Raw genomic sequence first — 19,980 nt, 5'->3', positions numbered from 1 at the left:
GAAAATTAATATATACATGCATTCTCAGTATCTTTTGTGATACTGCTCAGGATAAGGCATCACAAAAGCAGATGAGCCCACTGGACAAACACACCATACCCTTTTATGTTATTATCAAGGCTCTTCCTTACAGTGCTTTAAAAAGACATTGCCCAGGATATGTAACAGGAAGGAGTAGGGGGCATAAAAAAACCCTGTCTTTTATCAGTTACATAAATAAATGTCTTGTTTTTCAGTCTTCAATCAGAAGTTCAGAGTTTTTGCAGCACCATCTAGTGAGAGTAAGGAGGTTTTACCCAACTTTTCGGAAACTTCAGCCTTTTCCCACTTTCCATTTGCATTTCTTTTTAATCATGATCTCGATTGGCTGGAAGTCTTTGGGGCCAACAAGCTGTTGTAGAAGCTGTCTTTGGTGCACACAATAGTCTCTTTTATATTTCTTTCCGAACCACACGAAATCCCACAGCTTTTCAAACTGCCGAGCTGAAAAACTGCAGAGCTTTCATCAAGCCTTGTTATTAATGAACTGGCTGTTAGCTAGTGAGCTGTGCCTCTGATCTGTACCTTGTTTTGGAAGAATGCACTCTGCAAGCAAAGAACAGATGAGTGTTTTATCGGATGTGAGGTTGTTCTCAGATGGAGGCATACCTGTCATCATTCCTACCAGGAAGTGTTACTGAGGATGTTTTCTATAAGACTACATCTATGCACTCAACACTGTGCCAGACACATTCAAGACTCTATGCAAAATATCCTTCCTGGCTGAAAGAAGTTGCTGGCAAACAAAACTCAGTCTGATTCCAAGCCAGTTAAAATGACATCTTTTCCTAGTGACTTAAAAGTTTCCCAGTGCCTAAGTAGGATGAGAACCGCTTTGTATTCCTCATCTGCCCATCCCTGGTTAAAAAACCCTGGGATATTTTTCAACCATCTGAGCCAATGTGTGGAGTCAGAAGCATTCTTAAAACAATGTTTTAGTTCAATATGAAAAATTTTGCCAAATAAGAAAATAAGAACATTCTGATTTCTTTCATGTCACCAAGACCTGTATATCAAAATGTACTGACTCCAAAAATAGAAAGATTTCCAAATGAAAGTAAATCATCTGCTTCTAACAGCACCAAAGCAATGTCATTGTTGGAAAAGATGATCCCACTGTGGGAAAATGGAAACAAAATTACTTAATTCACTATATAAAAGCTCTGGTATTATTTTATGTTCTTATCCATATCTGCTACTAAAGCTGTCTTAAATCTACAGTCTTTCATCTCATATCTGAAGCTGGAGGAGTTTTTCCTCTACTTACACAAAGGCATCCTCTCCTCTGATTGATAGGATTTCTTCAGTGAGCTGACAGAGGTGGGCTGCCTGCACCATGGCTCCATAGGTTTGTCTTCTGCTGCATAGCTGAGCATCCCTCCTGTTCTCATAAATGCCAGTGTAGTTGCATCTTCATTGCTGAGCTGCTGCAAGCTGGAGCACAAAGCAATACTGATTTATCTTTAAGTCATTTCTAATTATCCTTTTGTTTCCTTGATAACTTCTTTTATAGAATTTCCCTTGGATAACTGCTTTGGATAAGGATAATTTATTTCATGAAGTGCAAATGGCGGAGTAGATTCAAAGATGTTGTTCAAAAGAGACAGTTTGTTAGTTTTGAAACTCAGACAGTTTTCAGGTAACACCATGGGTAGACTCATGTCCCTCATAGTGGTGTTGGTCAATGAGAAGCAGAACATAACTCAGCAGTGTGCACTTGCAGCCCAGAAACCCAACTGTGTCCTGGGCTGCATCAAATGGAACATGACCAGAAGGTCAAAGGAGGTGATCCTGCCCTGTCCTGGGTTCAGCAGTAGCAGTCATTTTTTTCTCCTTCTTAGTAGCTGGTGCAGCACCATGTTTTTGACTTTTGGCCTGGGAACAGTGCTGATAACACCAATGTTCTTAGTTGCTGCTCAGTAATATTTACCCTGACCAAGGACTTAACGGGGTTTAAACCACAATGCCCCTCTACTCTGCTCTTGTGAGACCTCACTTGGAGTATTGTGTGTAGTTCTGGTGTCCTCAACATAAAAAGGACATGGAACTGTTGGAACAAGTGCAGAGGAGGCCACGAGAATGATCAGGGGACTGGATCACCTCCCGTATGAAGACAGGCTGAGAAAGTTGGGGCTGCTCAGCCTGGAGAAGAGAACGCTGCGTGGAGACCTCATAGCAGCCTTCCAGTATCTGAAGAGGCCTATAGGGATGCTGGGGAGGGACTCTTCATCAGGCACTGTAGTTGTAGTACAAAGTGTGATGGATTCAAACTTAATCAAGGGTAGTTCAAACTGAAATGTAACTTCAAAAAAAATCTGTGTCTTAGGGTACGGCCTGACATTATCTCTGGGAAAATTGTTTATCAATACACCAAAATTATTCTTTTTGCTCTATAACATAAAATCCTTCTTTACTATGACACTACTTTCTTGCCTGTGAGTACCTCATTATTATTATTACATCACATTTTCTGAAAACATGACTTTTCGGCAGCAGCTCTACAGGATCTAGAATATGTTAATAAATATCAGTTAAAATGCCTTAGTGATTTCATATGTAACCAGTGGTCATATTAATTGCTACCACCAATGGGCTCATTAGTAGGCTTTGGCTCACTATACTTATAACTTAATCCATCATTATTTTGTTAAATGATTTCGTTCTCTCCATCTGAAGGACTGTGATTTATTTTCCTCTATCAGCAGACACAAAAAAATGAATGTTTCAAGCTACAAGCTGTGGTTGACTTCAAACATATTGCCTTACAAAAGTGTTTCCTTCATATTTGTAGAGTGGGAATAGCCTCACATAAGGCAACATATACATGAGCTTCAAGCTAACTTACATGAGGTTACCGACTTTGCTTTCTGGAGTTACCTGCAAAGTCCAAGGCAAATACTTTGCTCTATTGAAATGATAAATGTTCTGTCAGAACTGAGAAGCTGCTAAACATGTCACACAGGGAGAACTCTTTCCTGAGAAATGCTGGTATTCCTGATCCTCACATAACTTGCACTGAGGCACTCATGCGCTTGAAGCTATGCACTTCATGCAACCAGTCTGTAGTTTGTCTTGCTTACCTGCAGATCCTTTGGTATCAGAATTCACAGGCTCCCAGCACACCTCAGGAGCTGGCCTGTATAACACTGAAGTGAATAAATTGGCTGTTAAAACTGGGCTGCTGTGTTAACAGCTTCTACAATGTATATAAGCATTATGAATAATGAAATAAGACACTGGCAATGACAACGCATTATTGAAGAGCTGTTAAGTGCTACACTATGATTTCATTTTAATACTGCTCCTGGATGAGAGAGCTTGCATGCCTGTACATGAAGAGGAGGAGAGAGACAAGAAAAGCTGCTTAATATTCTTCTTGTCAACCTATATTGTGAATTTATCCACTTGTTTAATATACAGCATGTTATTTCCAGAAGGACTGGACATTTTGGGGAGTAAGATTCCGTCACTGGTGTAATTAAAACTGGTGCTGCAAAGTATATGGACGCATTACTTCCAATGTTGCAAAATTGCCATAATAACTTTTTGCTACTGTTGTTCAGCTAGTTAAAGAGGCTTCTTGTAGCATATTACAAGCATGTAAGTCTTGAACACTCCTGCTGCGTGAATCTGACTCTAATAGTTGATACTGTCTTCTAGGAATAGTGTTATGTAGACTTTCGTAAATGGCAAGAATCAAGGCAAAATGGAATGTCTAACCTAAAAATTCCTAACTAGTTTACAAAACAAGCTGCTGCTTTCTGTTCACACTGTATCTTGACAAAGTTGCGAGACATGTCGAAGACATTTTTAAAGGTGAAAGGAGAATTGCTTTCTTGGAAAATGCCCATTGTTATGTCTGTGACTGGATTTATAGAAGAGCTCCCTGTGACATGGGAAGCTGAGGTAGGGTTTACACATAGCAGATTCCTGGTGGAGTGTTTTAGTTGGTTCATTTTTTTACACTTTGATCATACTCACTGGATCAGTTTTTGCTGAAGGGTCTGGCTTTCTACATGGCACCATCATGGTGATAGTTTTGATAGGCGGACCACTCGGTCGATAAAGAACTGGCTGGATGGCTGCACACAAAGAGTTGTGGTCAATGGCTCAATGTCCGGCTGGAGACCAGTAACAAGTGGTGTCCCTCAGGGATTGGTGTTGGCACTGGTCTTGTTTAACATCTTTGTCACTGACATCGACAGTGGGATTTAGTGCACCCTCAGCAAGTTTGCCGATGACACCAAGCTGTGTGGTTCATTTGATACGCTGGAGGGAAAGAATGCCATCCAGAGGGACCTTGACATGCTTGTGAGGTGGGCTGATGCCAACCTCATGAAGTTTAACCATGCCAAGTACAAGGTCCTACACCTGGGTCGGAGCAATCCCAGGCACAGCTACAGGCTGGGCAGAGAAGAGATTCAGAGCAGCCCTGCGGAGAAGGACTTGGGGGTGCTGGTCGATGAGAAAATGAACATGAGCTGGCTTCAGTGTGCGCTTGCTGCCAGAAGGGCAACTGTATCCCAGGCTGCATCAAAAGGAGTGTGACCAGCAGGTCGAAGGAGGTGATCCTGCCCCTTTATTGTGCTCTCGTGAAACCTCACTTGGAGTATTATGTGCAGTTCTGGTGTCCTCAACATAAAAAGGACATGGATCTGTTGGAACAAGTCCAGAGGAGGGCCATGAGAATGATCAGGGGACTGGAGCACCTCCTGTATGAAGACAGGCTGAGACAGTTAGAGCTGTTCAGCCTGGAGAAGAGAAGGCTGCGTGGAGACCTCTTAGCAGCCTTCTAGTATCTGAAGGCGGCCTATAGGGATGCTGGGGAGGGACTCTTCATTAGCGACTGTAGCGATAGGACAAAGGGTAACGGGTTAAAGCTTAAACAGGGGAAGTTTAGATTGGATATAAGGAGTAAATTCTTTCCTGTTAGGGTGGTGAGGCACTGGAATGGGTTGCCCAGGGAGGTTGCTCATGCTCCATCCCTGGCAGTGTTCAAGTCCAGGCTGGACAAGGCCTTGGGTGATATGGTTTAGAGCAAGGTGTCCCTGCCCATGGCAGGGGGGTTGGAACTTGATGATCTTAAGGTCCTTTCCAACCCTAACTATTCTATTCTATGATTCTATGATTCTATTATACTGCTCTTAATTTTTGTGTACTCAGAGGTCTTGTGGGGCTACACAGCAGTACAACTAGATGCCAACAGTGAAGAACAAAAGCAAAAGGTCCTCTTACACATTCCTGGATTATCTAGACCTAGTTTGTAATCCTGCAAACCGAGGTTGTCCATCACCATGGTTGACACAGGAGAGGTGCTAAAGTGCAGGAGAGAGTAAGGATAAGAATAGGCAGCATCCTGGCTCAAACCAGGATTATATTATAACCCAAAAGAGACTATAGGTGGGTGTAAAGTATCTTCCAACCTTGCCTTAAGACAAGAAGAATGTTGGGAAAGAAATGTACTTCAAATCTAACACTTGAGGCTTCTGCACTAAGATCAGCTGTCCCTTTTACTGACCTTAGTGGGAGTACTCCAAAATAAGGTAACACTGCAGGAATAAAGGTGGAAGTATTTGTCCTCAGTGTTTTATAGAAGCTGAATAAATCTATTGCAAGAAATCCAGAGTATCTGGAGGTTGAAGTGGTGGAAGATATTACACCCTTATACGATATTTCTTATGTTCAAGCATAGCATAGGCACAGATGAAGGGAAAGATTTATTCCAGCAATGACAGTGGAACTACTTGTGTAACCAAAGACACTGGGGAATGAAATCACCTTTATTGCACGTCAATGGCAAAAAAAAACCTTTTGCTTCCTGCCTATAAAGCTGTTCACCTTTGATGTTGCAGTAAGTGACCAATAAATCACATGGTAAATGCAATATTCTCCTACATTTTTAATATTTCTTCATTCTCTGCATGAATGAAAAAAAAACCACAACAGCTCTCCAGAGTTTACCAGTTGGAAGTGCTGCAATATTGATTTCACAGAAGGTCACAGATACTGTTTGTGGCTTTTTATAGCTACTCCCCAAACTAGATGTAGGACCAAAGCAGCACATGCTGAGAACCTCAGACCAGAAAAGAATTATCAGAAAGTAGTAAAATTGAAGCAAAATAGATGGGATTCAAAAATTCCTACAACACAGGGAGAAGTGAAAAAGGTATATTAAAAAATCACTGAGGACTTCATAGCTACTTCTCCATCATCCTCAGAGTGAATCCTCTTTTCAACTGCATTCCAGACTGTCGGCCTCAAAACTGCTGTTCATTGATCTGACCATTTAGATTGCCTTACCTTGTGACAGCCTAATTTCACCAAATGATGTTGAGTCTCAGTTAGAAGCAAACCTCTTCCTTTCAAATGAAAATGTGAAAGGTAGCAGTTGTGCATAATGGAGGGGGAATAATTGGAGAATTCATCTCTATCCAGAGGAGAAAAAAAAAGAAACAAAAGGAAGGACTTCAGTAATCTAACACCTACAAATGTATCTCATGCAGTTAAGTGAAAGACTTATATTATCTGAGGGTTTTTCTTCCAAATTAATAAATGAGACAGATAGGGACCTCTCAACTTACCTGTTGGCACTTGAACTGGATTCTTTAAGCTATTACGTGTCTGTGCCTGCCAAAGGGATGAAAAAAGTAATCTGCATCTTTGATAATAACATTCTCTATTTCTTTTTCTTTCCTTCATTTCCACAGCTCCATTCAACCCTCCCAATGATGCTGATAGCATGGTCAAATTTGATGCCTTTGGAGATGGTATTGGACGTTACAATGTGTTCAATTTCCAGTACACTGGAGGCAGATACTCCTATGTGAAAGTTGGTCAGTGGGCAGAAACTTTGTCACTTGAAGTGGACAATATCCACTGGTCCAGGAGCTCTGTCCCAGTCTCCCAGTGCAGTGATCCCTGTGCTCCAAATGAGATGAAGAATATGCAACCAGGAGATGTCTGCTGCTGGATTTGTATTCCCTGTGAAATCTATGAGTACCTGGCTGATGAATTCACTTGTGCAGACTGTGGGCCTGGAAAATGGCCCACAGCTGACCTAACTGGCTGTTACGACCTACCAGAAGACTACATCAAGTGGGAAGATGCTTGGGCAATAGGTCCTGTGACGATTGCATGCCTGGGCTTTATTTGCACTTTTATGGTCATTGCAGTGTTCATCAAGCACAACAATACCCCCCTGGTCAAAGCCTCTGGCCGTGAACTGTGCTACATATTGCTCTTTGGGGTCTTCTTGTCTTATAGCATGACTTTTTTCTTCATAGCCAAGCCTTCTCCAGCTATCTGCACCCTGCGTCGTTTGGGGCTAGGAAGTTCCTTTGCTGTCTGCTACTCTGCCCTTCTGACAAAGACGAACTGCATAGCCAGAATATTTGATGGTGTAAAGAACGGTGCTCAAAGGCCTAAATTCATCAGCCCCAGCTCTCAGGTCTTCATCTGCCTGAGTCTCATTTTGGTACAGATTGTGGTAGTGTCTGTGTGGCTTATCTTGGAGGCCCCTGGCACCAGGCGGTACACTCTTCCTGAGAAGAGAGAGACTGTCATATTGAAATGCAATGTCAGAGATTCCAGTATGTTAATCTCCTTAACATATGATGTAATCCTCGTAGTCTTATGCACGGTATATGCCTTCAAAACAAGGAAATGTCCAGAGAACTTCAACGAAGCCAAGTTTATTGGTTTTACAATGTACACAACGTGCATCATTTGGCTGGCCTTTCTCCCCATATTTTATGTGACATCCAGTGACTACAGAGTAAGTCTTTGGATCTCTGTTTCTGTAAATCATGTGCAGCACTTAAGAGGATTGTGTTGGAATTCACTGAAAGATTCTTTTGTTTCTTTTTCTCCTGGATCCCTTGCAAACAAGGCATGCTAATGTCCACCTAAGGATACTACCAAGTTCTAGTTTATTTCTAAGATGGTCTCATTTCAAACTGAGCAGGTACAAGTTATAGGTGGAAGGGATTAGTGCTACCAGTCTGATTATGATAGAGGAATAGGGTATAGAGTATGGATTAAGTATTCATATTGGTACATCAGGATGTGAAGTCATGGTCCTAACAAAAAAACATAGTAAATCATGAGCTAGAATGAGTCACAATGAGTTATTTGGTAGAGGTGGGCTTTAAATTAAAAGCCAAACTAACTAGTTTCCTCCTGTAAAAGAATCTGCCACTCAAACATGATATTTTATTGGAAATTAAAAAAAAATTCAAAATTTCCTATTAAACAGAGTTGGTTAAAAAATAAAAATCCAACAAATGTTATGTTTGAATACAGAATTTTTTATTCTTTCTATACTTTGTAGGGGATAAAACACACACCTCACTGAGCAGAAAATATTGGTCACCTTCACCAACCAACTTAAAAAATATTCAGTAGCTTGAATTGTCACATAATGCTTCAAAGATTCAACTTCAAAAAAAACAATATTTTTTGACAGAAGGAAATTGTCTCAGAAAAAGATTCAGATCTGCTCCACTGGAAGTCTCACAGTTATTATCAAGTGAGAAGTGACTGCTGGACTTGGTCCTTACAGCAGTTTGCAGTGAATTAATTCAACTTTTCACCCAGAAGAAAGGTAGATTAGTTTAGGGTCATATTATTACCAGTAGTATGTACATGAAATAGCATGTAAAACTGTGGAGCTAATAACGTCTCTTAACATACTTTTGGCATGACAACCCTGGAACAGTATTTTTAGTACTATTTTTCTCAGCTTAAGAAATGTACTGAGAACCTGGAGAAAACAAGGATAGATAACAAACGATGCAGTAAGACACGCAAAGTGACAGTAAAAGAGCTAAATATATTCAGTCTAGACAAGAGTAAACCCAGGGAGACGTGATCACAGACTATAAATAATTTCAAGGCAACAAAAGAGAGAAAGGGATTATTCAGTCTCAGGAGAAGTTAGAATGACGAGCAATGGATTGAAGCTAATGAAGGAAAAGTTTAAGAAAGGCACTGGGGAACAGCTCTGGACACCCAAAGTAATCAGGAAGATGGACACGGAGGGTAATATCAATGCAGACAGTCACATGAGTGGGCAGCATTAATGCTCAAGAGGAACACGACTTGACTCCTCAAACAATATTTAGAGCCTTATCTCCTGAGTGGGATTTTCAAGACTGGCTGGTGTTAAACCACAACAGTCCTTTGTATCACCCAGCATGGGGCACAGAGGTGATTGAGATGAATACAGACCTGACCAGGGCATGTAAAACCAAATCTCCTATAAGGGATTAACCCCAGCTGTCATCGAATTACCACACAGCTAGCTAGATGGGGATGACAGTCAGAAAAAGGTAAAAGCTTGTCCTGAAATAAGAACAGTTTAATAATTGTGATAAACTAAAATACAGTAATAATTGTGATTAAAAGGGAGATAACAAAAAGAGAAAGAGACACAAAACTCAAGAAAAACACAAGTGATTCACATTGTGATTGCTCACCACACACTGACTGATGACCAGCCAGATACCAAGCAGCAACCGGCCCCCTCCCCAGCCAACTCTCCCCAGTTTATATACTGAGAATGACATCATATGGTATGGAATATGCCTCTGTCCAGTCTGGGTTAACTGTCATGGCTGTGTCCTCTCCCAGCCTCTTGTGCACCCACAGCCTCCTTGCTGGCAGGGCATGAGAAAAGTCCTTGACTTAGTGTAAGCAACAACTAAAACATTGGTGCATTATCAACATTATTCTCACATTAAATCAAAACCACAGAACCATACCAGCTACTATAAAGAAAAGTAACTCTATCCGAGACAAAAACAGGACACTTCATCAGTTCCTCAGTTCCCTATTTTAGGAAGTTGACCTCACTGTGCTCCTGCATTGCCTCTGCTGTGCTGTGTTGCCCCTCCATTAGATATCAGGATAGCTGAACTGCCCTAGGAAGATGAGGGCCTCCAAACGTGAGACTTCATCCAGCTGTCTGAAAAATACCTCTTCTATTTCTTCCTGATCATATAGTTTGCAGCAGACACCCACTACAGAGTTGTTCACTTAGATTTGCCCTCTAATCCTGACCCATAATACATCAGCTGACCCATTGATGGCCAGAGCTCCATTCACTGCATTACTCTCCCACACAGAACGCAACTCCCTCTCCTGTTAGGGGATTGCACCTTATGTGCAGTACCAAGGTACAGACCTATGCTATAATTGCAGCTCTGTAAGTAAAACAGGAGCCATCTGCCTGCTGCCACAAGTCACACACTTCCAGTCTTCATCACTGTGGGACTCTCCATTTCCAAGCTCAACAAATAGGCTGACTAGCTCTTCTGTAGTACAGACCAGGTTCTTGTAATTGTGTCTGATGCTTCAAAATATGCTGACCTCTTCCCATAGCTCCTTAACTCGACAACAGAAATCCTCCACATCTCCTGCAAAAACAAGTCCCCCAATCTCCCTTAGGCATTCCTGAAAGCCCAGAGATGCAGAGCTGCATCCTCCCTCAGGAGTTTAGTCTGATAATTCTGATATGCCAGGGATAGTTGCCCTTGCTGGCACTGGGGACCATGCCCTGTGACATTGCCCTTGCTCCGCACACAAACACAGCCTTCAGCAAAGTTTATAGCCCTCGTCTGTACACATTTCTTTAGGATGCTGAATTATTAGATGCCCAGCACCTGCAACAAGAGTGGTCAACCTTACCTGATCAAGAGTCAGCTCACGCAACAGCTCCAAGCTGGTCATAAACAGCTGACAGAGCTCCTTAGGAGCTCGAGGAGGTTGCTAAAAGTCACAGCCTCCTGCAGCAGTCCTCTACCAGCAATAGTAGGGCATCCTGGTGTTCCTTGAAGTGTTCCTAGGAGTCCTCCAGGGATCCCAGAAGATCTAGAGGAGCCCAAAGTACAGGCCAGAAATTGCCCTTCAAACTGTTACATTTGGTGTTTGACTCTTAGCTGCATGGCAAAAAATGAAGGAGGGCTCATGGAAAAGATAGGTTTCTCCGTTGCCATTGACTTTCATGCAGATTCACACTGGTTTCAGAATCAAAGATACAATTAACCTGATATGATTAAATAAGCACACATGACATAAATTCACAGCAGTCCAAATATCTAGCATGTTTAAGGGAATTTTCGACCTGATCACTTTAGACAAAATCTTAAGTCAGTGTCAGTGAGGCCAGGTTACACATTGAACCACTGAAGTGACCTGGGTTAAAAGGAACCCTGTGGGATGGGGCTATTTTTAACCCAAATCATTTCACTGATTGAGTGTATAATTATGTCAGCACAGCTGAGCTGCTTCATGCAGCACACACCCCAACAGAGGAGAGTGGGGAGGAAGGCTTTGTTGGTGAAGAGAACCTACCTAGAAACTACCTTCATTTATTCTTGCTTTGTAAGAGAACTCCCAGTCTTGTTGTACCTGTAGGGTGCCCAGTTCAATACCCACCCCAGATTGCTGAAGAGCCTGTGGGCAAAATGCAGAAGAGTGATGGACAACATGCAGCTGGAAGCATAAGGTGTTCCTTTCTTGTGTTTTCTCTGTAGGGTTTTCCATGTTCATTCACCCTGTGAAACCTGAGTACCTTTTCATAGTGCTTGTCACATCTACCTTGCGTAAAGAGTGATTATTATACAGCCATATTAATTACACTCACTGCTGACAAAGCACTTGGTGCTCAGTATATATATAAACCAACAAAGTCCATTCCTACTCTATTTTTCATTTCACACAATTACTTCTGAGAAGGAGATAGGAGAAGCATTCCCATGGAAAAAGGACAATCTCCAAGGACTGCAGGATTGTAACTAAGGAAAAATAAGCCGTGGATATATAATCATTCACATCCAGCCACAGAGTTTAAAAGCAGTTTAATTCAACATCTTAATTAAGGAATCTACTTGGAAGAAAAGAATATAAACTGAAAGTCAGTAAAATGGCATCTAGTTATACCATTGAACAGTAAGGAAGAAAGATAGTGCTAGCAAAGTTACTAACAAATGCCACATGGCAACTACTCTAAAAGCCCCGTAGCTTTACAAACAATTAATTTCTGATCCCAAAAAGCATCTGTTCAAAGTCAGGGCATCTTTCAGACCCAGTCTGAAAAATGTCACCAGTTCTTACTCCAAATCACACCTATATTCCTGCAAAGAATTATTCAAGTTCTCTGATTAGGACTGAGGCTGGAGACTAAACTTGTTTTCAAATGGATGTTTTGCATGAGACATCAAATGTAAATTCACATAAAACACTGGTGTGCAAGCTGGTTTCCAGTGCAGCCAGAATGTCTTTGCTCAGATAGGCGCTGCAGAGGATTTCTTAATCAATTTAGAAATCAAGGACATGAGGCATGAGATAAAGAGAGCAGAACGATCTTTTCTGTATTAAAATGAGGGAGAACACAGTCAATCTTGCATTGCTATGCAGAGACATGAGCACCATCAGCACCATGCACCTCACTCATATGATCCTAGGGTTGCAGAAGATGAGCCAGATGTTCAGACCAGCCTGTCCCAGTGCAAACCCCCAGGGCCTGTGTTTCCTACTGTTGTATGATAATACTTCTAATATTCTGCATTCCAGAGCCTTTCATACTGAAACACTGTGCTTTGCACCCACTCTCTCCTAGGTGCAAACCACCACTATGTGCATCTCTGTGAGTCTGAGTGGCTTTGTTGTGCTGGGCTGCTTGTTCGCGCCGAAGGTGCACATCATCCTCTTCCAGCCCCAGAAGAATGTGGTCACTCACAGGCTCCATCTCAACAGATTCAGTGTCAGTGGGACCGGGACCACTTACTCTCAGTGTAAGTAACCTTTCTATAAGGATGTGGGTTTGGATAAAGACAATGTGGGTTTATTACTAGTCACAGAAACACCTGTATAGGCTGAACTATGCACCCTGTGGAAGCATTACTCCATTTGTGTCTGGAGAGAAAATCCCATCTCTGTCCTATGGGAATTGGCTCAGAGCCTGCCCTGAAGCTCACTGAAGTCAGCATGAATCTTTCGGGGGGATTGGACTCCAGCCTGCACAGAGCAGGCTGCCTGTAGCTCGCTGTCACTCGCAGCAGAGACAGGAACAGATTACCCTGGAGTATTCCTGTCAAAGTGACATACTGGCAGGACCTTGGTCACAATGCAGCATGCTCTCAATGGCCCTTATCGCCTGCGTTATAAGGAAAGGCTTCAAGCCTGCAGCAAATGAATGCAAGGAATTTCATAAACTGTACCTGTATAGAGAATGTGAGCAATACCTTTTGTTAAGTGCCACAGCCATGAGAAGCAAACAGTTGTCTGTTGCAAGAATAGCTCATCTGCTCTGCTCCTTCCTTTCCTTCATCTTCAGTCTCTTCATCCCAAGCAGATTCACATCTGTGATTCTGTTTTGAGGCTGTTGCTCCTCTTCTGGGTGAATTGCTCAGAGACTTTTTTGGGGATAAAAAATAGAAATAGGTTACCTGTATGTTTGCTGTTATTTTTCCTTGTGAAGCTTAACTAGTCAAGGATGGGAGCACACAGCATCTTGTTCACAGAGTTCTGTGAACAGCATGTTTGACCTGGAAAAGCTAATTGAAAAAGCACACTACAACTACAATGATGCAAAGACTAAGAAACAGAGGAAAGGGGGGACACAGAGCAAGGCTTGCCAGCGAGTTCACACTAACCTGGCCTCAAGTTTTTGAGTATCAAAACTTACATTTTAAAATTGGCCAGAAACCTTTGGCACTTCAGATTTCAGACAGAACATGGAAGGAACTTGGGACCCTGCTGTCTATCACATTGTCAGGGATAAGGAGGTAAAGGGATCCCAGCTACCTCTGCCTCTCCCAGTCCAAACTATATTGTGTATGAATGTCCAGGGTCCCTTAACAACAGAGCAGCCATGTGTCTCTACACATCCTCCATTTCACCAGTCAGGACAGCATCCAGCCCCAACACCAGAAACTGAAATCTCCTTGATATTTTGGGAAACTTAAACCAAGAGAGATCAGATGGCACTAAGTGACCAGAGTGCTGAGCACCCCCAAAAGACCGATGGATTCCCAATAGCCTTTGGAAGTTTGTTCCCTTGACAAAACAGTAAATCATATGAGATTATTTTCATCCCAAATGAATTTTGTGCAAGTGGTCTTCCAAAGGTTTTTTGTTCTCTCATAATATGGAATAAGCTAATCCAGAAACAATTTCTATTTATAGATACTTTTATACAGGATTACATTTTGGAATTAGGGGGGTTTATTATAATGGCTGGATAATACGTGTGTGTACATGCATGCATACAACTCAAAGGCAACCTGCGTGCACATTTTTACATTAAAAGCCTGCTTTTTCAGGTTTATGCATTTTATCCATTAAGACATTAAAGAAAGCATGAAAATCCAGGCTTACAATCTTTTGCTACTTCATTGTTTAGAAAGGTGGCTGCAGTCTTTTACTGCTTTCCCCTAGCTACATAAGGGCTGCTCAACTTTCTTGGTCTTTCTGGACCATGGCATGACATGGAGCTGGAAGTAGGACTAAAAGGTCCACCACTTACAGTGGAAAAAGCCCTGTAGTTGCCGTCTGGGATGATTATCTGGGAAAATAACACTGAGAATCCACTGTCTATCAGAGTGCAAATATTTTTAAGGAGGAAAATTTTTCCTTACTCCATTTCATCTATTTGTAAATTACTTAAATTTTCTTTTTCTTTCTTTTTCTTAGTTGTTTAGTCAATTATAAACCTCCAAAAAACGGTTGTCATCCATATTGATTCTAATCCATGCTTTAAATGTTCCTCTTCTCAGCCCTCGGGCTGTCAGCTTGTTTTTATTTTCGTCTTGATAGTGTTTTCATCATTCAGAAACTGCTTAATATTAAACTGACCAAAATTAGCTTCAGGGCATTCTTGTAACAGCAACATCCAAAAAGCTGTCATAGAAGACAGGAGTACCCAATTTGCTTGAAGGGCAATGTGTTTCTTATCTCCACGGATTCCCACCTCCAGCGCATCTCAGGGCTCTCATTACCTCTTCACTCCATCAGTCATTAGTGCCACGAGCATAGTGGGTTCATGAACAACAAGTGACTCACAGGCAGTTTTTAACACAGTTCCTTGAACAGTGAAAACTGGTCAAACCCTATGAGAAAAGGTAAGTGACATTCATGATGCTCTTGGGTACGGTTAAGTGTTAGCTCTAAGTGTGCATTGCAACTACATCCTTAAACTGAGCAGTGCTTATGGGAGCCTGAGTCAGTGGTCAGCCATATAAGCTGCAGTGTGGTAGTAGTCATGAGCGCTAAACTGAGCACCTCATGTAGTCATCTGAATATAGCTCCTCTTCTTTGCTATGTGCTCTGTAGGAGCATGTAGTAAGGTGAATACTTGACTGCTAAGTGAGGAAGTGGTTTAGAGGCACTGAGCTTTAATCATTTTGACAGCTGAAGTCTAGACTACAAAGCAATACAGATTTAAGCTGAAGAGAGGCAGAATATATGTGTACCTGGGTATATGACATGTTTTGAAGTGTATATATCCATACACATTAATTGCAATCTGAACATTCATGTTTGGCAGAGTGCTGCATGAGTTCTACTTCCCCTGCAGAATTTCCCCCACTGGGATGTTCCCCAGTTTTCCTGTGGCCTGTTTTATGCGGTTGGCAAAGGTATATCCATAACGTAGGAGGTCAGCACTCATAAAACTTCCCAGAGAGCTCAGTACAGATTTAAGCACATACATGATTCAGGCTGAGTTTTACCACCAAAAGATGTCAGTCATCTGAGTTAAATCCGCATGGAGAGCTGCACACAGATTTGAGCTCCTCCAGGGGCCAGAAAAAGAACAGACTCTTCTGTTGTAGTCAGAATGGTATATTGTGTCTCTCAAAATTTATTTTCCCAGCCCTTGTTCCAGACTAGCCCTGATATATGGCTTTTATACATGATTATCTCACTGTTGTTGGACTGTGAGTACAAGTAGAGAAGCGGCACACAGACTGTGGGCTTGAATTTGCCTGTTCCTGACTATGTAGGTATGATGCAAGGTGCACATGGCAATGCTGGGCTCTTGCATTTTACCTCTGGTTCTTTGCCTTGGAATATCTAATCAAAATGAGGGATAGCCAGGAAAGAAGAGATCAGAAGAATGAATTCCAGCCAAATCAAGTCTTCTGGTCATGTCACACATTTGTCGTTGGCCTCAACACAAGGCAAAATGGACGTGAAGAGTATCTAGCAGATACAGCAATATTTCAGGAAACCCCTTGGCTGTTGCTATAAGACACAATATGAAACTCAGGACTCTGCAGAGCCAGCAATTAACACTGCTGAGGTTTGTAAGGAAAAACACAGTCATGGGTTGCCCAGGGAAGCTGTGAATGCTTCATCCCTGGCAGTGCTCAAGGCCAGGTTGGACAGAGCCTGGGGTGACATGGTTTAGTGTGAGGCATCCCTGCCCATGGCAGGGGAGTTGGAACTGGATGATCTTAAGGTCCTCTCCAACCCTAACTATTCTATGATTCCGTGATTTGTACTGTCTCAGAGAGAGCTGGACACTCAGTGTGAACATTTTTGTCCACACAGCAGAGTTAACTGCCTCTGCAGTACAAGAGAGGTGCGTGCTGTGAAGGAAGGCTGGGAACTCAAAAGCCAAGGCCGCTAGTTCCTCCCCTATCACCATATTTCTCTGTCCAACTTGAGCACCCTCCTAACCCAGTTTATGGCAGTATTTGATCTATTCCTGCTTTTTAATATGTTGAACTTCAAAAAACCCTGAAGCTAAAAAAATTGTGGGTGGGTGACTGATGTTCACAGAAACAAAATGGTTTTGCTTGTAGTCACACTGCAGCAGAACAGGGATTTGAATCATGTTTCCTAAGTAGCAATGATTTTTCTATTTGTCAACTAAGTAGAAATCAAACTATGAACAATAATAAAAATTATATAACATGGCACATATCTATGTGTTGCTGGATTATATCCAATTAAAAATTGAATACAAAATCTGATAGCTCATTTTCACAAAATCATAGATGCCCTAGGACCTTTTACCTAGAAGGACTGCTTTCAGGTATGTGACTCACAATACATGTCCAGGTTGTGAGAGATCAATCTGTATCAACCTGATACAGAGCAGGGGCTCATTCTTAGCTCTTCTATTATCAGGAATATGTCCTGCCCTATGAGTAGTAGGTTAGTCCAATAGGTGCCTCTATATTTCTTTTGTTAAAGCAGTTCTGTTTTCCATTAAATATTTATTTAGTCAACAAAAGAATTAGAAATAGCTGCTGGTTTGAAGAAATAATGCTTTGTTCTAAAAATGAGGCTGAGCATCTTTAAAGAACCAGTCTGCAACTGAGAGCATAGCCACTTTTGGAAGACTGAGCATGCCCTTGTCAGCTGCATAAATTGCTTTTTACACTGGATGATTGAGTTTACCAAGTCAGTGCTTGCTGGATGTTTTCTTTGATGAAGGCATCACATTTCTCTGGGTCACTGTTATCATTAACCTAATGTATCTTTCAAAAAAACAGCTTTATGGTGCCATGAGCAGAGATGTCACAGAGTATCTGAAAATACATTCTTGATGCCTAGTGGATAATTTTAAGAAAGATGGACAAACCAGCTAGCTTTTAAATTAAAGTCCACAAGGTTCTAGCAGTATGGTAATACATCCTTCAGTCAAAATACAAAAACATTTAGGAACAGATTCTGATACTCAGATTCAATTGCTGTCTCTCTGAAGCCATGATAACCTGTGGTATAAAATATGAGGCAATGTAGACAAGGATATCAGAATCTGGGCCTCACATCTGGATGCGCATTGAGTCCCGATCCAGAGATCCTAGAAATGGAGGGTGTTGTGGCCAGAAAATATTCTGGGATTAGGTGAGAAATAATCTCGCTTTCAAATCCAGTTATTCAAAAATCTCTTCACTTCATCTAACATGTACTTATAATTCTTGTGTTTTAAATTAAAAATTAGATTAACACACAGTCCTAATGTGTAGAGCAAGATCCTCTCCTAGATTTAAAAATGCATACATTTTATTTCAGGAATGTCCACTGCAGCTGTAGGAAAGCTCAAAGGATCAGACCTTAGCATTTGTTGTTAATAAAACAAAAAATCCAGATGTTCACTTTATTCTACAGGGGTACCTCAGCACCACTCTAGCTATATTAGTACACACTACCATGCAAAGTGCTACAAATTGAGACCCAGTGGTGCAGTATCATCAAAGGAAAATTCATATATTCTATTTAGACACTTCTTGGTGAAGCTTAGTCACCCAAAGGGCTCTCAATGGTCAGCAAAGAAAAATCAGGTTCCTCTGGAGGATGCTGAACTGTTTTGTACCTCCAGCAGCTCCACTGCTGACACTATCGTCTTGGTTAAATTGGGTGAGATGCTCCAAAGTAACATAAATTCTTATCCTATTTCTTGCAATTTATTGCTGTCCTGAAATTAGCTGATTTTCCCCTCTCTTTCTCTTTCAGCATCTGCTAGTATGTACGTACCAACCGTCTGCAATGGAAGGGAAGTTCTGGACTCCACCACTTCATCTCTGTGATTGTGACTTGCAGTTCAGTTCTTGAGGTTTTAGACTGTTAGGCAAAATTTTGCACATGTTGTGCACTTTGGAAAACACCAGAAAACAGAAGAAATCAAAACAAAATTAGTACCTTTTTTTAGAAACAGTGTAATAAATTATTTTTGAGGATTGTACAGTATATAGTGATGTTCTGGAACTTTTTAGACTGATTTTAGCCTTTCTGTTGTTAACAGTTGTAAGGGACATGTAAATAACCATGGTTCACAATGTGCATAGTCCTACAGTAAGGGAGTGATTTGTTGCAAGCACAGTTGCAATGTTAGGTGACTTCTTTCCTACAAAATTTTTTTGTAGCTCCTTGTTGTAATTAACTTAGACTGCATTTCTATGTTGTATATTACAGTTACCTTACGTGTAACAGATTGGTTTTCTCAGCACAAAACAGCAGTATTAATGTAAAGGCACCAATAATAAAAAGATAAAACTTTTTCAGCATGGTTTCATTTTTGTTTCTTCCTCCCTCAAGGTTATTGCCTTTCTGTAGACACCAGGACAGGAAAAAGAGATAAAACATACACAGTACTAGCATGGGTACACACATGTATGTGTATGGGTGCATGCCTGTGTTACTAAATCTGTATCACATATGTTCTTACAATGAATGCTTTGTCAGGGTATAAATTCCCTCTCCTTAGGAAAAAGGTACACTATTAAACACCTTAAGTGTTCATTTTGTTATTAAAATGTGGGATAATTTTCAGAAGTGAAAATGTCTAATTGCATCTCAGTAAGATACTGGCAAAATGTTTTTGATCGCCATTTCACTGATTTGTCATGACTTAATGCTGTCATGCACATGATATATTGGTATCATATAAAAACCAAAGAGGTTTTAGATTAGGTTAGCAAAGTGATGGAAAAAAATCTGTCAGAAAATTACCTGAGACTGTTTTATACCTCCAGCCAAAACAAAGCTGGTTCAGTTTGTCTGCATCAATGGTGCTGTGAAAGGTAATTGGAGCACTGCAGAAACAGAGGCCAAAAGAACAAAGAAGGAAAAGAAATCCAGGAGGCATTTACACACATCTCTGGGGTGACCTTTCATTCAAACCAAACGATTCAAGATACACATACTAGCTACTTAGACAACTGCAAAATACCTTTAAAATCTGGCTTTTATAACTGCATTCTTACAGCTTCCCTCACTCTACTGAAACAATCTGAAATCATCCCTTCTGCTGGGTCCAGAAAGTCATTAAGGAAACAAACACACCTTTGATTAATGTGTCTGGGCATATTTACCTAAGAGCTTGTCCCCGTTGATCCCATTTCAGCTGAGGTCAATAGCAAATTCTCATTGCCTTCAAAGGCAACACCACTGGAGCCTGAAAGGCAGACACTGCAGATATATCCATAC

The 19,980-nt window shown here is 41.3% G+C and overlaps 1 protein-coding gene across 4 annotated transcripts in view; it reads left to right on the top strand.

Moving 5' to 3' along the window:
* Window positions 1–19,055, top strand: part of GRM3 (glutamate metabotropic receptor 3) — a 105,979-nt gene extending 86,924 nt beyond the window's left edge. For all 4 annotated transcript variants that reach the window (XM_061368133.1, XM_061368129.1, XM_061368131.1 and 1 more), the window contains 3 exons: window positions 6,747–7,813; window positions 12,659–12,833; window positions 18,508–19,055. In XM_061368133.1, the coding sequence (XP_061224117.1) occupies window positions 6,747–7,813; window positions 12,659–12,833; window positions 18,508–18,581 (1,316 nt within the window). In that variant the 3' untranslated portion in view covers window positions 18,582–19,055. The remainder of the gene's footprint in view (window positions 1–6,746; window positions 7,814–12,658; window positions 12,834–18,507) is intronic.
* The last annotated feature ends 925 nt before the right edge of the window (window positions 19,056–19,980 follow it).

This window comes from Neopsephotus bourkii, unplaced genomic scaffold (genome assembly GCF_033783945.1).
Source record: "Neopsephotus bourkii isolate Nb327-2 ecotype Australia unplaced genomic scaffold, CSIRO-AGI_Nbou_v1 NB_1423, whole genome shotgun sequence".
NCBI classification, from domain to species: Eukaryota; Metazoa; Chordata; class Aves; order Psittaciformes; family Psittacidae; genus Neopsephotus; species Neopsephotus bourkii.
This window is presented reverse-complemented; position numbering and strand designations above follow the sequence as displayed.